The 17,032-nt window shown below is 44.7% G+C and overlaps 1 protein-coding gene across 14 annotated transcripts in view; it reads left to right on the forward strand.

Annotated features, from left to right (window-relative positions):
* CADPS (calcium dependent secretion activator) overlaps nt 1-17,032 on the forward strand; it is a 204,932-nt gene that overhangs the window by 37,564 nt on the left and 150,336 nt on the right. For all 14 annotated transcript variants that reach the window (XM_088171331.1, XM_088171332.1, XM_088171340.1 and 11 more), the window contains exons 2-3: nt 1,763-1,876; nt 5,947-6,279. In XM_088171331.1, coding sequence (XP_088027457.1) covers nt 1,763-1,876; nt 5,947-6,279 — 447 coding nt within the window. The remainder of the gene's footprint in view (nt 1-1,762; nt 1,877-5,946; nt 6,280-17,032) is intronic.

A 17,032-nucleotide genomic window follows, 5' to 3' on the forward strand; every position in this document is an offset into this window, starting at 1 on the left:
TGATGTCTAGGGTGTTGTTGGCAAACACCCCAAAGGGGTTTAGGTGCCTGAAATGGCAGATAGGATCTAATTTTTGGTCATAAGAGTCTGTTATCCTAAAAGCTGTAAGCTTTTGGCAGTGTTTTTCTTCTGGGCTCATGGCCCAAGGCTGAGGTGGGTCAGGTTAAGGGATGGTCCTTACTCCAGCCTTGTGATGCTGAGCTTTGTTGCATGTGTCAGACCCTGTGAAGTCTGGGCTGGTGTTTTGGGGATGGGAATGACCCACCTTTGCAGGATCCACAAGGTGGTGAAGGCTGTTCCACGTTTTCTAAAGCATGGAATAGTGAATCTCACTTGTCACTTTGATGAACACCTCTCCATTAGCAGTAGGATAATCCCAGATTATCACATCAAATTGCTATTGCTCACTAACCCCCCTCAGCATGGTGTTGAGGAATTAATTACAGTGTTCATGATGTTTGCTACCACAGTCCCTAAACACCCCACATAGCACATCGTGACTGTAGCTCCAGTGATATTTATCACTGCATTTTCCAAGTGGTCCCTCTCCTGCTTTTTATCACTAGTGGTGTTTACCAGGCATCATTATGCTCTAGTTGTTTGAATCTCTGCAGTTTTTAATACTTTATTCAAAGCCATTTAGACACTTAGAGCCATTAATTTTATCATTCTCTTCCATTCTAATGGGTTGGTTTATTCCATTGGCATACAAATGAGAAAAAAAGACTCTTCTCTAAATGTTTTGGTCACTAATAAATACCAGTCCTAGTTCTTACTGCTCTCCTTTCCCTTTCAGTTTAAAGTTGTAGTATATACATAATTTTTGCTTCCTTCTGTCAAAATTAATTCTTATCCTCAAACGTGAAGTAACCCCATGGTAAACTAGTCCCAGCTACATTTCAATCCCTGCAGCTTTTCAGCATGATTGTTGCCTACATTTTAAGATATTGTGCTTGCATTGCTGATACATTACTTATATGCCTGCTGTGACTTTGTCTGCATTGTAAGCTGAAGAGGTGTTTTTTTAGCTATGTCTGGTTTTAAACTGACAGATAAATTGGAAAAATAATGGCATGTTATCTTACAAGGCTGGAATAAACCCTTGTAAACTTTCTATTGATGTCATTGTGACAGAATTTGAATTGTCTTGTAAGTTATACCAGCTGTATGCTGGACAGAAAATGTTTTGAGCATCAGAGAGACAGCAGAGAAATAGGGATAAGGAGAGCGAGTTTGCTGTCATAGGATTTCAACATTAAATTCTTTTACGACTGCTTGTTGACTGATGTGAAAAGCTAAAAGAAATGAGCAAGGACAGAAAAAAAAAAAACAACCCTAAAACCAACAGCTAGCTTGCAAGGCTCTCTATTTGGTATGAAACCTTAGCTTCTAAACGGGAGGAGAGGCTGAGTGGAGAAGGGGTTGCACCAAAACAGATTCTTCCAAGCACTCACACAGCAGCTTGCTTTTGAATTGAGTGTATCTGAAGTAGTAAAAGTCTTGTGTACATTTTGTGGTGGCAGAGTTGCTTAGAAGTTATGTTCAGGGTGACTTTAGGTTCTTGTGATGCCTAAATGAACTGGCCAGGGTGCAGAGTGCATGCATGTGTTGCTGGTTCTTCAGCTATTGCTGCTGTCCCCAAAGGAAAGCAGAAATGCGCATCATAAGCACCCCAATAAGATAATGCAGATCAATTACCGGGTTTTTTTCCTCATACATAAACCCTTTCTGACGAATTTTCTTCTTTTGGCATGTTTTACAGATAAGTAAGCAGCAGCTCCAGACAATCAAAGATCGTTTCCAGGCCTTTCTCAATGGAGAAACCCAGATTGTGGCAGATGAAGCATTTATAAATGCTGTCCAGAGCTACTACGAGGTAAGGAGAAACAATGCAATGCAATCAATTCCTGTCCTCATCCCTATTCACAGATGGAGTTGAATTCTCAATTAATGGTTTGTCCATTATCACACAGTATGAAACAAAGGCAAGTGCAAAGTGGCTTCTGTGTGATGTCTGGTACATCACAATGTTGGGGAGATTTGGGGTTTGAACGTCAACCATGGAACAACCATAGCAACCCCTATGCCATGGTGTTTCCTTATAGCTTGGTTAGGGGGAAGATTGCCCTTCCTTTGAGCTGAAAAATAATTTTCTAATACTTCTAAACAGTGTATTCTAAAACAGGGAAGATGGAAAAATCAGTAAAATCAATGGCATGTGGTCCCTGTGAAAAATACCAAGAGAAATCTGGGCAACACATTCAGTTCTTGTGGAAGCTTTTGCATGTGTCCAATTGACTTTGAGATTTTTCAGCACGTCTTGTCTTTTCTCTTTGGCCTGACAAGTGCTGCATAGCAAAGGGGGAGTGAGGAGGATGTGCATCTACAAAACTCGATGATACCAGAGAACACAAAACATTATTCATAATTGTGCAAAAGAATAATTATGCATATCTTTTTGCCCCTCTTAGTATGCTGCCCATAATGCTGCCTTTTATATCTCTGCTTAGAGGGAAAGAGTTTCTGGTTTTGAAGGAAATCAGTGCTTGTCATTTCTATGAGTAGTGTTTATTTTTTTGCTAGCCTTTCTGCAAACCACTTCTCTTTCTCCCTAGAGCTATTCTGTCACAGAAGGTGAAGATTTTGAATTGCCTACATAAAATATTTCTCTAGAAGTGCAATCTAAGAGGGACCAAAATCAGATACTAAAACTGAAGAGAATTTTAACTGTATAGGATATGACAGAAGCTGCTTCTGTGTAAGGAAAGCACAAATTCTCTCTGGATTAACTCTGTTAAACCAGTCTAGTAGTTCCTGCTCCATCGTTCTCTGTACAGGAAGGAAGCTGAGAGTCATTTACATCTTTTATCAGAAAAGAAATTGCCAAGGGATCATCACAGCTTCACTGAACAAGTGCTCTCAAATAAAGTTTTCAAGATCAAGTGAGCTGTGTTTTAGGATGCAAGAGCAGCATAATCTGTTCAGATAAGATTATTGGGCAGGAAAAGGAAACTGCTTAAAACCAGGCAAAATACATCCCTGTTTCACAGCTGGGTCTGGCTGTGTGTTGGCAGCTCCATGCTCTGCGCTGTATACGTGCCTCGAGTTATCAAACTGAAAAAGAGCAGTAGATTAGCACTAGGTATACACAAGCCCATGTCTTGAAGTGGACCCTCCACTGTCTCTCTCCTGCTTAAAACAGGCCACATAAAGTGTAATGCATCACGCTGTGTCCTTTAGCACAACTTTCTTTTTCTTCTGTTTAGCTGTTGGTCTCCTTTAATTGACAGCCGTGTGCTTTCAGCTTCTGTGCAGGTGAAGCTTGCTTCTGTGGCTCTTCCACAGCACCAGCTGCAGTGGCACAAGTCAAAGCCTTGCCAAAAAAAGCCTCTGCCCCTCAGTGCTTGAGTGTTCTCCTCTCCTATGCAGAGATGTGCCCCCCCTTGGTTAATCCATTGTGCAAATCACGGCAGGTCCTGCTTATCTCAGCTCCTGCAAAGCTCAGTTTTATTCAATTAACTGTCCTTCTGCTGAGTGTTATCTAGAAATCAGCATTTACTGATTTATAAATCTGCAAGATGGCTTGCAAAACACACAGCTGAAACTGGTAATCTCTGTGCAGGACACGGCTGATGTTTCTGAAAGGCCCACTAATTAATGATGCAGAATAAGTTCATTACCTGGGAATGATTGTTTTTTTGCAGAGAAGAAAAGGTAAGGGTGACATTGTAGGTCAGAAATGCATTTGCTGTTGCCTTGAATGTGTTTGCATGGCCACATTTTGCTGTTAATTCTGGTTGTCAGGGTAAGCATGTGGTTGTCAGTCTCAGGCTAGTTCACAGGCTGCTATCAAATTAAAAAATTGAGTGATCTGCTGCCGCTCTGCAAAGCACTGCTGTGCCTGCAGGAATGCTGCAGACCCGTGTGCACAGGCAGGCCCAGCATACTCCAACACACTGCAGGGGAGCTTTTCTCAGCTCCTTTGACTTCTAATGAGTAAAGCTTTGTCTGTCACCAGCGCATCTTGCAGCAGGCACTTCAGTGCATATGATGAAAGTGCTTCATCAGACCCATTTCCACTCTGCTGTCTGTGGGCAGACAGACACAGTGGCATGGTGGGCTCATCTGTGGTGTGTCAGGAGATGCCTGACCAAGCTCCTGGAGGTCACTTCTTTTCTGCAAGAATCAGTGTGTGCACCCATGCTAGGATTTTGTTCTAGGCAATTCTTGGCTCCTGGAAACCCTACTGAGCAGTCCTACAGCCAGGCAATTCACCTGCTATTTTCTAAAGAAAACAGGACAGAATACCTTTTTTTATCTTTTTTTTTTAATCTTCCTATTTCATGGTTTCTGTTGCTCTGTGTCTGACTGATGCTTCCCTGTGCCTGCCTCCTCCCTGCCAGCTGCAGCCTTCCCTTCCTCTGCTGGCTGCTGCTCCACACCCAGGGAGGAAGAATCAGGGCTGAGAGAATATGGGGAGTCAGATGCCACTGCTCATGATGCTGGGGGTGAGGACCATGGATAAGAGCAGCCACTGGTGCTGGCAGGTATGGGAAGTCATCAGCAGTGTCACACAGGTTCAGGCCTGGGCACCTGGCATGGATGAGGGGACACTGGAGCCCAGGATGTTGCAGTGGGGCTGGTCACTGTGACTTCCCACCATTTCCTGCAGTCAGTGTGCATCAGGAGCTTGGCTCTTGTGAGCTCTCAACCATTACTTGAAAGTATCTGCACACTCCTGGAGCATTAGCATTCATATTTAATCTTCACAAGGAAACGAAGCACATGCTGCTCTTGTTTCAGCATGGACTGAAAAGGTTGCTGGTGGCATTCTGCCTGTCTTGTCTGCAGGGAGTGAGTGCTCCCATCGTGATATTGGAAGGAAACAGCCCAGCTCTTCCTCAGCATCATTTTTGGTCTGGTCCTTGGACAAAACCCACTACTTCTGCCAACAGATGCCTGTGCCATCAAGCATCTGGGAACATGGAGTACTGTGTTGCTGAATGGTATATAAAAACAAAATCTATCATGTCCTTAGGTCATCCTCATGCTCTTTAATTATTGAGAGCTGACAGATACACCCTTGTGAGGACACAGCTTCTTCCCAAGCTGCTGTATTCATCAGTTCTCAGCATTATTAATAAAACAGCAGTTTTCTTACTGGATATTGTTTGCTCTTCTGTGCTCAGGGCTTGGGAGAGGAGAGCCAACACAATATCCTTCTGTCTCTAACTCTTCAGCACTGTGTTGCTCCCAGGATGTCTGTGGGAGTCTGTCATGTTTTAACCCTTTTGCTGCTCTTGCAGTAGGAAGAACATCTTTATGAAATGCTTTCTCCCTCCCTTTCTCCTGCTGTCAGTGCCCTGCATCTCTGCAAAGGTTCAAGCCATGCTGAACCATATTGCACTTCCTATTCCTGTGACAGCAGAGCAACAGCAAGGATCTCCTCTGGTGTAGTAGAATTAGGATGTAAACCTGGTCCTTTCAGAGGCTTCCCAGGGCCTTGGCTACCAGAATAAATCCAGTGCAGTGTTGTTGGCTTCAGTAAGATGACTCTGCTCCCTCTAACAGGGCAGGACTTGGTTGGGTGGCTATAGCTGTGCAAAAACTTACTTATTAAAACATCAGATGGAGCAAAATAAAATCCTGGTTTCCCAAAGGGCATTTATATATCTGCTGAGGTGTGACCATAGCATCACATCAAGTCCTAATTGCTTCAAAATATTTCATTTTAGTGGAGGCAAAGCAGAACCTTCACCTGATTTCGTAACATTTCCCAAAGTACAGCTGAAACCTCTAGCAACGTGTGGCAGTTGAGTGAAGAGCTGGAGAATGTCCTTGCAGTCAATAAGCGGCTTCCCAGCAGTGAAACCACCTTTTGTGGTACTTAAGAGGGATTTTTTTTTTGTTAAGTGACACCATTTGAAATCGCCCTTCTCTTTGCAGGTGTTCCTGAAAAGTGACCGTGTTGCCAGGATGGTGCAGAGTGGAGGGTGCTCAGCAAATGACTCCCGGGAGGTCTTCAAGAAGCACATTGAGAAGAGAGTGCGCAGCCTGCCAGAAATCGACGGGCTCAGCAAGGAGACAGTGCTGAGCTCTTGGATGGCAAAGTTTGATGCTATTTACCGTGGGGAGGAGGATCCCCGGAAGCAACAGGCCAGGATGACAGCGAGTGCTGCCTCGGAGCTCATTCTCAGCAAGGAGCAGCTCTATGAGATGTTCCAGAACATTTTGGGGATCAAGAAATTTGAGCATCAGCTTCTGTACAATGCATGTCAGGTAAGGTGGGAATAGAAGAGGGTTTTTTGGGGAAGGCTTGCCAATGGGAAATACTGCTGTTATGAACTGGAAACTTTGTGTCTGATCAGGCTCTTTTGGAGATAACTTCTACCAAGAAAGTGGGGGTTGGTTTATGGTGGGACTTCTGCACTGCCAGTGTTGTTCTGGCTACCCAAGTAGGCCTCCTTCTCTTGCTCATTTTCTTGTGCAATTCCATATGATTACTGAGATGAGAGAATTTTGTTCCTCAGCTCTATATCTGGGTAAGAAGGTCTTTGAGTTGGTTAAGTGGGCTGTTTGCATGTGGCTTGTTTGCCCTTCCTGTGTCACATCACCAGTCTAAATGACAGAGGTTCTTACAGCCTGTGGTATCAGTAGTAGGATCCCAGAAGTCCCTGAGGTGGGTGGCTTATGCAGACTTGCCCAGAGATGTTATACATGTTCTCCTTAAGTAGAGGGAGCTCTGTGATCCCTGCATGCCTGTGGTGGAAGGAAAGAGTATCCCAAAACCCCATGACCTTGGGATAGCTCTGCTTGCACTGGAAAACCTTTCCCATTCATCTCTTTCTACCGCAGAAGGGCCAGTTCTCCAGAGTTGCATGGCTGGGACTCTGCAGTGCTGCTTGTGTTTGCAGCAGCTCTTGCTGAGGGCTGTCAGTGGCTATCCACACTGCTGGTGACCCAGATTACAGTCACCTGCTATTGGATATAAATATCACAGGCGGAATAAAGGATGCCAGAGTCACAGAGAGAGTAAGGTGTGGAAAGTTTTTGGAGGAGGAGCAGACCTCAGTCTTTTCCTTGTAATTCAGGGCTTCAACTTCTTATTGAAATGAATACATTTGAGACCAATTCTGTCTGTCTTCTGTCTAGACATTTCCAATTCTTTTTAAGACACAGAGATTTATGTTTGATCTGTTTGTACCCCTGTAAAGAGCTTAGTTATCTTGCATTTGTTTTTCTTCATATCAGACCTTAATGGCAGAGTGGGGAGAGGATAATAAATGTCCCTGAGTAATGTGTCTTCATAACAAAAACTGCAGTGCCCCTCATGAATTATGTTTACACAGATTTTGTGCCTCCATCCTCTGTTGGAAGAATTTTTTAAAATCAGAACCATAATGTTTTCAGTGGTGTGTCAAGAACTAAGTCAGTTCTGCTGTGTTTTGGTTTATTTTTTAACTTAAACCAATTCCAGCCCTGTGTGTCTCATCCTCCCTTGACCTGTGCCTTGCTAAGGACCAGGGTGGCTTTGTGTGAGCTCGTGTGTGATCCTTCCCTCCTGGTTTGTGCTTCCCACTGATGCAGAAAACAGTGTTTGATCACAGCTGCCCTGCTTTGTGATCTCTGCTTGTTAGAACCTTCCTGGTTGACACAATGAACCCAGAGGCTGCTCCCTGCAAATTGCCCTGTTGCATCAAGCAGTCTTTTTCCTCCATGGGTCCTGGTTTTAGTCTGAAAGTGAAGGATTTAATTCTGGGTCTTTTCTAATACTTGGAGGCAGTAAACCTGTAATTTAAGCTTTTACAGGAAGACACAATTTCTGGTGAATTAGCATGGAAGTTATTCTGTTTTTAATACCTGGACTGTGAGGATTAGCTATGCAGAAGGGAAAGCTCTTTGTGCAATGCACGCCTCGGAAAAGCTGCAAGGTCAGCTGGGTGTTTTCCTGGGATGCAGTGAGACTGGTTCAAGTGCAGTGGTGCTGTGGGGTTGGACCCTGTCCCATGGGGAACAGGTCACTGCTGCTCCTTCTGCAGAGGGAAAGCAGCAGTGAGCACCCAAGGAAACCACAGGCTTTGCTCTGGGAACGCTTTTTTTGATGCTACCTGTGGTCATGTCATCTGGGCTGTACCTACGGGGTCTTTGGAGCTCTCTGGCCAGCAGGAGACACTTTGTACTTCTCTCTTGCCATGGAGCACTGAAATTGCTGTTGCACTATTACTCTTTGCACAGAGACTCAGTCATAGCTTGCAGCCAGTCTGTTGAGGGTAGCCATGAGCTTCTCACCTTTTCCCTGGCAGGCTGTCTGAATGCCATCAGTCTCTCCAGAGTGGCAGCACTGTGCTGTTCATGCAGTTTATCAGTCAGTCACCTGTGATTAGAAAAGCAAAGGCCATTGTCTGCTGTTGAGAGGCTGGCTGGTCTGTGCTCTCCCTTGCCTTGGTGTGCAGGGTGAAATTGCCCAGAGGATGTGCAAGGAGGCAGGGGGTGACAAGGCTTTGCCTAGTTGTCCTCTGAAAGCATGAGCAGGAATGGTGCTGAGAGCCCCAAACACTGCTGGTACTTCTGTGGTCTGAAAGTAGATGCTTTTCTCTGTGCAGCCTCCTGTTACATCACACTAATTGCATAATGATTGCATCACTGGGACTGGATCTCCATTCACTTCTGAGATAATATTTTGTTTGTGCAGAAGGAAGATGATTTCTAAAAAGATTTTTTTAATACAATATCCCCAGGTGGCATGAGATAAGTGTATTCTTAATGTGATAGCAGTAATTTAGCAGGATCTAAGATAGCAGTTACTGATAGCAAGGTATTAATGCAGTTGGAAAGGCTTTTAGGAAACAAAGTGGGGAAGTGGTGTTGTAGCAGCAAAGTTGTGAAGATTAGAGTGTTGTTAAGCACAAGCTCTGACCAGAACATTTTAAATAATACACAGAGTCTTGCACTTTTTGCATAACACATGCCACGTGGCTTGGTGTTTCTGCTCCACTGGAGTCAGCATGGGAATTGAGCATCTCTGGCTCCAGGAGTGAGCTACTCTGCTGTGTGAGAGGTGTAGTGGAGGGAGAAATGTGTTTCAGTCTGGGCTTTCTGGTCCAGAACTGGTTGGCAAAATTTAAATTTAGCTCTTCTGCTTTGTAATTAACCTGTAGCTGTGGAGGAGTAACAGAGGAGCTGTTTTTTTGTACATGTTGGGCAATTCCAAACTTGGGTTCTTGCTGCAGTTGGCATTTCCTAGGGTACTCTGTTTCCTGCTGACCTTCATGATGCCTGAATTTGGAGCATCTTTGAAAATCAAGCTGTGGTGTTCTCCCTGTCTTGTTCTTTCCCAGCCATAGGGCAGTGATTTACTTTTCTGTCTCAAGCTGTGTTTGGAAGTCATTTTTAGCTATGGTGAGGAGAGCTGGAGCTGGTACAGTGCTGTTCAGTTAATCCTGCAGCAGGAGTAGATGTTCAGATCGTGTCTGTGATGAGGTGTGCAAGTCCATTCTCCTGGTTCAGAGGAAGAGTGGGCTCTCCCTGCAGAGCTGCCTGAACTCTCAGGATTCAGAGTCAGACTTTCTCATCTTTCCTGGGCCTGAACTGTCCCATATACTGTGGCAAAATAACCTGTGCTAAGCATAATTCCCTTAGATGTAAGATTTGAAAGCAAATAACTAAATATAGGCATGTCCAACCTGCTGAGTGATGCTCAGCAGGTTGGTCATGGTTTTTCAGCATCTATTTCTGTCCGTCCATGTAGAAGGCAAAACATCAGAGAAGTGTGCATGTGTGGGTAGGCTGCAGCACACACCAGGTCTCATTGCTGTCTGGGGGCTATTTCATGCAAAGGCATAAAGACTTCTCACCAGTGCAATTGGAATTGTTTCATAAGTTTTGGGGCTCTGTGATTTTAACCAGGAAACATTGCAACCCAAATTTTCTCAAACGGAGCTGGCTTAAAACTAGAATTCACTGTTTTGACATTTATTTTCGCAGCTGAATTAGGACACTATGTCCAAAGGCTGACATTTCTCACATAGCAAAAAGTTCCCCTGCCAAAAAAAAACTGACTCAAGCGTTTGATTTTAGCTCAAGCCAGTATTAGAAATGATTTGCTGAGGTGGTATCTTGCCTTCTGCCCCTCTCTCATCTCTGCAGTTCGTGTGGTTCTACCAAACTTGGTTTCTTCACTTGCTCTGGTGTGTTGAGCCCCTCATGTGCCCATCACACACCCAACTTCTGTCAATCATGTGCCTGGCACATGGTCACACAGCCATCATGTACCCAGTGTGTGCCAAACACGTGGCATGAGCTGACTTTGCTGACTTAGCTGAAAGTTGGACACATCTCCTTAAACATACTTCCTAAATCCTTTCTGATTGCAGAGAAGCTGAAGTGGTACTTGGAAGCTGCAGCCCAAGTAGGGGCAGAAACTCACGAGGCACTGCAACAGCTCAGACAGTGAGATGAAGGCTAAGGTCACCTCAGAATAGATGTTTGATTTGTGTGTATCCTCCCCACACCAAGTATTTCATTTAGTTTGCTGTGATGAAGAATTCCCAGCCAAGCCTTGCCATGAGCATTGAGTCCAGGATTGTTGTGCACAGTGTGGAGTGCACCTGTCTGTGCATGTCTCTGTCCCTTCAGTTCAGGGCCTCAGGGGTTTAGGATCAGATCCCTCCCTTCTGCTCCCTGTTTAAAGCATTTCTTTTTCTATTCTAGCTTCATCTTGAAGCTCAATGCAGTTTTGAGCATTTAAGCACTAGCTCTGGCTGTGATGACCCCTTTTGAAAGGGTGGGAGGTTTGCTTGGACCCTGGAGCCCCCTACAATCAGCCTGTCCTGGGGATGGTGGTGGTGAGCTGGGACTGCAGGCAAGAACCAGTGAGGCTCCATGGGCTCCTCTCTCCAAGGCTTGGATGCATGTGCCATGGACAACCAGCAGCTTTGGCCAGCACTGCTCTCCCCCTTACAATCCCCAGGGCGTCAGCCTTACCCTGTGACTTTTTCCCCCCTCTTTCACTATTTAAAATTCTTTTTGATTGTTCCACCTATTTTCACTCTGTGAGCATCATCTCCACCCCGCCTTCTCCCCTCCACTTAAAACAAAGCCACAACTAATAAAAATGGGTTAAAGTGGTTTAGAGATGATCAAAAGCCTCAAAAATCCATAAAGCATCATGGTCTGTTTTCAGTAATTCTGTATTTATTTCCATGGAAACGGAAATGGCAGCCTGGAGCCTTCTGCAGGGTTGTAATTACTCCTGCAGCAGCTGCAGCTTCCTGTCAGGGCCTGAGCATCTCCCAGAGCCTGCTGTGATTTAGCACCCAGTGGGAAATTGAAGAAGGGAAAAGCGCTGGGAAGTGAATGAAATCTTCCCTGTTATAACAACACAACGTAGACACACACACTGGCCCTTTGGGGAGGAGGGGCAATTGCCCTTCTCCATCAGCTCAGCTTGCAATGTTTTGAAGAATGATTTTGGCATGGGAGGGCAGAGAAGCTGAGAGGGACCAGTGCCATGTCAGGGCAGGGGTGAGGGTGGTGTCTGGCTCTGCTGGACCCTCGGTTGCCAGATGCATCCTTTGGAAGGGGTTTGCTGATGGAGGTTGCCCAGGAGGCACAGAGAGGTGCCTTGAGTGTCCCTGGCAGTGCAGAAACAGTGACCCTGTGTGTGATGCACTGTTTAATGTCTATAATTTGGAGCAAGAGAGGTAGTTGAGATGGGACATCTGTTAGCTCCAGCATCCAGTGAGAGCTGCAGGGAAGACCTCAGTTGGAGGGACATGACAGGGCAGTGAGTGGGGTGGCCCTGCCCGCCCAGCAGTGTGCCACAGTGCTGGGGTGGCCCTGCCCGCCCAGCAGTGTGCCACAGTGCTGCTGTCTTTTGGGGAGGACAGTGCAGAGATCACTCTCTGCCAGGGCAGGACCTGAGCTGTCATCATCCAGTGTCTGATTTGCACAGACACGTGTGGACCTACGTGTGCACCCATTAGCTGTAGGATCAGCTTATGTTATGTGCTGTTATGGACTTAGAGAGCAATCTTGGCCCCTGTAATTAAATTTAAAGCAAATTAGCTCTTCTATTAAACAAAATAAATCTGATGTAGCCTAATGCTGTATTCTCCAGCTATGGCTGATCAATTGCTCCTGCAAAGAGCAGGCAAATGCTGCTGAGCAGATGGTCTTGGCTGAGGCATGGTCAATTAAACTAATTAAAGATGCTTTCATTTAATCAGAGGGTGTTTTAACCCTGTTAGCTGCCAGTTGGGGATGTGTTTTCGTGTACTAGGAACTTCCAGTCCTGGCCCTTCTATGGACTTCTTCTCGTTTTCAGTCCCTTAACAGAAACCAGGCCAAAGTGTGCATCCAAAGAGCATATATCTAGCAGAGAAATTATAATGTCAAGCAACAGTAGTGAAGACTTGCAGAGGAGAATTCAGTTGTTTTCTTCTAACACTAACCAGAGATGTTTATTAACCTGAAGAACTCTTTTGCAATGAATCTTTCCCACCCTACCTCCTGCCAGCCTTCCCTCTGGGTTTGGGGATGTGGCTGCCTCTCCACAGCCTAGACAAATGTCACTTGTTCCACCAAACAAGCAGTGGCTTGTCACAGTTTATTTTTAGGGGACAGAAAATGGTTTCAGCATCCAGACAGGTTCTAGAGTAGAGGAGCAGCATCTTATTTCAGCTCTCTGCTGCCATGCAAAACATCTTGGCTGCTGGGAGCCCCTCTTCCTAGGGCTTCTGGAGATTATTTGCTGCAGGAGTCCACGAGGACTCCTCTGAGCTGAAGCCTTCTTTTCAGATTCTGTGATTTGTCACAACTGGGCACTCTGACCATTTCCTGTCCCCCACCTCTGATCTGCTCCCCTGCCCTCGCTGTAAGGGGTGACACTACCTGCCACCAAGGGAGCTTGTTAGTCTCGTGGAAGATCATGTCAAACATTCTCCAGAAACAGCAGTAAAGCAGATACAGCCCAAGAGTGGCCCCTCCCTGGTCTGCACAAATGGCTGCAGTGTGCCAGGACCTCCTTCCTCTGCCTTTCCACCAGCTTGTACACATTAAATTAGAAACAGTTGTACTTTATCCAGAGGCCATGTGGACAACTCCTGCTTCAGCAACATGGATCCCTGCAGGTACATTAGGGCTAAAAGCAGGGTGATTTTCAAGATGTTCATCCTTTGTGAAAAGATAAAAAGCATTTTTTACCCTCATCTAATTAACGAGGTGTTTTTGTGGTGCAGCATCAGATGAACGGTCTTTGTAGTCTGTGTGGACTGGTTAATTTTTGCAGTATAAGGCTTAAATTACCATCAAGATATCTCTTTCATTTATTTTTGTTTCAATTGGCCCATAAATACTTTTCATCATCTGCATTCATGCTGCAAAGGAATGCATAAAAAATAACCGTGGTTACCTTATAAAATATCATATCGATGACTTGACATTTCCAAACTACCTTAGTGCCTTTATTTAAGGACTGCTGTTTCTCTTCTTTCATTGGAAAATAGTTGTTGGCATGACTTTCCTGCTGCTTAGCCAGATGTTTGTTTTTTTCCCCCCAGATCAGAAGGCTCATTTCAAATCAATGTTTATTAATACAATTTTGTTTCCCTCCCATAACCTTGCAGTCTGAAAAGAGGAAGTTAAGTTGAGAATTGCTGGCTCTAGGTAGGAGCAATTGGGGAAAGTATGAAGGATTTAACTAGCTGATGTGTTGATCTGCTGCCATTTGCAGCAGAGGTCTGTGCTGGGAAGGGAAACACTTGGATCCTGAGATACTAACTGGAAGAGCTGTTCTGTTGTCTGCTGCCTCTGCAAGTGCCTGGCTGCTTCCACCTCTGAGCAGAGGGAGGGTTGGGAAGATGGACCCTTCCTGGCAGGGTTGTGCAGGAAGATGCTGAAGCAGTGGGGAAGGTTTTGCAAAAGCTTGAGAAATAGCAAAGTCCTTGAGCATCACTAAGTGTGACAACATTGGGGAATTGCAGCTTGAAACCATTTCAGTGGAGAGGAGATTTGGGATGGCACAAAGTACAGACTCCAGAGGTGTTACCTGTATTGGTTTTGGCAGAGGGGAGACTGGAAAATGGGGGAGCAAGTGGACAAGAAGTTGCTGATTTAGAAAAATACACATTACACTGAAAAACCCAATGATCCCCTGTAGTACATTGCCACTGTGCAGGGTAGTCCAGCCTCAAGACACCTGGTGGGTCTGCCCAAGGAGAAGCCAAGCCAAATATTGTCCATTACAGGGGAGAGAGGAGTGATAGCTGAATGTGCTACATAAAAATTAAATGTTTATTGCTAATCTCTCCCTTAAAAACAAAAAAAACCCAAACCAGCATAAAATGCAACTGAGATGGGCTGGAATGCAGTTTCTGAGTTGGCTTCCATGGGGTCTGCTTCCAAGGTTTGCAAAGGTGGGACCTGACTCTCAAAATGCTGTCTTTATTTCGAGCAGTCTCTCTTGCTTCCCTAACTTTGAAATTCAGTGCAAGCCACTGTACATAAAAACCAGTTTCTCAATGTGGAGAAACACTGTGGACTGTGTCTTGTTAGGAAAGGAAAATGTCGCTCCTCTTGTTTGTCTTTCCCTCAACCAGACGTGATGAGCAGAAGACATGACAAAGAAATGCCCCCACTGGCCCCTTTTGGAGAATGTAATCTTATTTTTCCTTTGAGCAGCATTTGTTCCCTGCAGTACATGTTCCTGTCAATCAGCCCAGGAGGCCTTGGGAGACAGAAGGGGTGTTATCCAGACCTCTCTCTGTTTAAGCAAGGAACTGCTAGCTGCAAAAGAACCCATATGTGATGCTTATCTTAAGGAAGGCTGGAATACTTAATAAGACATAACTGGTGCATGACCCTGCACTATGTTAATGCCTCTCCTTCTTTTCCTCTTCCTTTTAACTGGAAATACAATGGAGCCGCTAGAATTTAATTTCGCACATAGGTCTTCAAATCTAATTTGACTTCCACATGAAAATCTCAATGCTTTGCAGCACTCCAGCCCTTGCTCATGTATTTTATCAGTGATTACCTTCCTGGGGAACTTCTAATGCCTATCTCAGGAGCAAAATGGAAAGATACAGTTATACTTGCACATAGTGAGGGTTATACATGGTCATGCTGGCTTGTGCCAGAGCTCCAGGGTCTTCATTGCAGCACACAATTGTCTTGTCAGAGAGCCTGGACTGGTTCCCACTGAGCTGTGCTAGCCTAAGGTTACACACTATTCTTTTGGTTTTCTTTTTATCATGTTATATAGAGAGATCATTCTTCTGACATACATCATCTACTAAGGGAATATTTTGAAAGTTCTACATTAATATTTTACTAGGTTTTCTCTAATCTTATTTCTCTGGTTTCCTCAAAGCTGCTTCTTTGCAGTCCATATTGTGTTCAGATTTCCAGAAAAGGGAATTATTAAAAAAGAAAAAAAAAAAAAATCACCAGTCCTTTCCTCCATTCCTTACATTTCATTCTTCAGGCCACTAGTGTTCCATGCAACTTGAAAAATGCTTCATGTCACAGCTTGAGATGTGATAGACAGTGTAATTTTAATTCAGAAGAAACTTTGGGAGTCGAATGGATCAGGCCGTAGAAAGTACTTCATGAATATAAAATACAGCTGGGTTAATCTTCCAGTTTTCATCTAAAAAATATCAAATTAAAAAGAGAATAGGTATATTTCTTAGCAGAAATGAGATGCCAAGAATTTTCTTTAAAAGAATATCAAAGTAGGCACATATTTGTTCCCACTGAGCTGACTATAAATTGGGAAATGATCAACAAAGTAGATTTCAAAAGCTCAGCCTCAATATCCCTAACTTACGTAACCTACTCCTTACCTCGATTTCAGTGCTGAGCTTTCATATTCAATACACTAAATTTTTCTGGAACATCTGATTCTACTCATGTTTGTGAGAAATTAGAGTGCAAGTTCAGTACAGAATTGGATGCAACACCACTTCAAATACAGCATCTCATGTATTTAAAAGGCCTATAGTAGCCCAAAATCATTTAAAAACTGGGTTGGCATCCATTGCACAGATTTTGTTGTATAATGCAGGGAAGTAGTGCTGTTTCCTAACAGCAGTGATCTGTGCATGTGTGTTTCCAGTGTTGTAGCCAGCCTTTGGTCCAGTTCTTTTGTCTCTGACAGAGAGCAGCAAGAAGATGGGGAGGTGATGGCACGATATTATTTGTCATGAAGTCTTTGTAGAAACACTGATAGCTGTGACAGGGAAGTGAGTGGAGTTTCCCAAGAGCTCTGTTTGCCAGCCCTGAGTGCTGGTGGCCCAGGAGAGCACAGTGTGGGGTGGAGGTTGGAGTCTGGACCCTGTTGTGCCCCAAACACAGCCAGGTTCCAGTGCCCTGTGGGCTCCTGGGCATTGGTGGAACCAGGCTGCCTGCTTGTGTGTTCAGGCTTGAGCCTTAAGCATTCCTCAGACGTGCTGAGGAGGAGACAGCTAAAATTAACAGACATTTCCCACAATAAATGAGAACAAAGAACAGATGCATAATTTTGGTGTCCTCTTCTGAATGTGCTGTGAGGGAGATGATGTTTTTGTTTAAAAAAGGTGCTGGAGAGGAAGCAGGCACAGTGACAGACAGTGACCACAGGTCAGGCACACAGACTTTGCCCAACAGCCTGTTGAGTTTTGGTTAAGTACCCGCTCATTCTCATGGATGCAGCTCTGTATCTTGCCTGACTGCTGCCTGTGTGTGCAGCTGTATTGGCAGCAGCAGCAAAACTGCACATGTCCAGTCATCATTAGTCCACAGGAAGAGAAACTGGGCAAGGTCTACATTGTTGGTATTTTACTCCAGGTATCAACATAAAAATGGAAAATGTAGGGCCCAGAAGTCAGAATATTAAGTCACCAACAAAGGTAGGAGATCTTGGAAGATAACACAAATTGCAGTGGGATGCTGGAGAGAGTGTAAAGCTTTACTCCTTGGCTGTTCCTTTGCATAAGGAGCATCAGTGATGAGTTCTCTTTTCCCAGGCTGAGAACCATGAGTTGTCTTCTGT

The sequence above is a fragment of the Sturnus vulgaris genome, chromosome 11 (assembly GCF_052056855.1).
Source record: "Sturnus vulgaris isolate bStuVul1 chromosome 11, bStuVul1.hap1, whole genome shotgun sequence".
In the NCBI taxonomy this organism is placed as follows: domain Eukaryota; kingdom Metazoa; phylum Chordata; class Aves; order Passeriformes; family Sturnidae; genus Sturnus; species Sturnus vulgaris.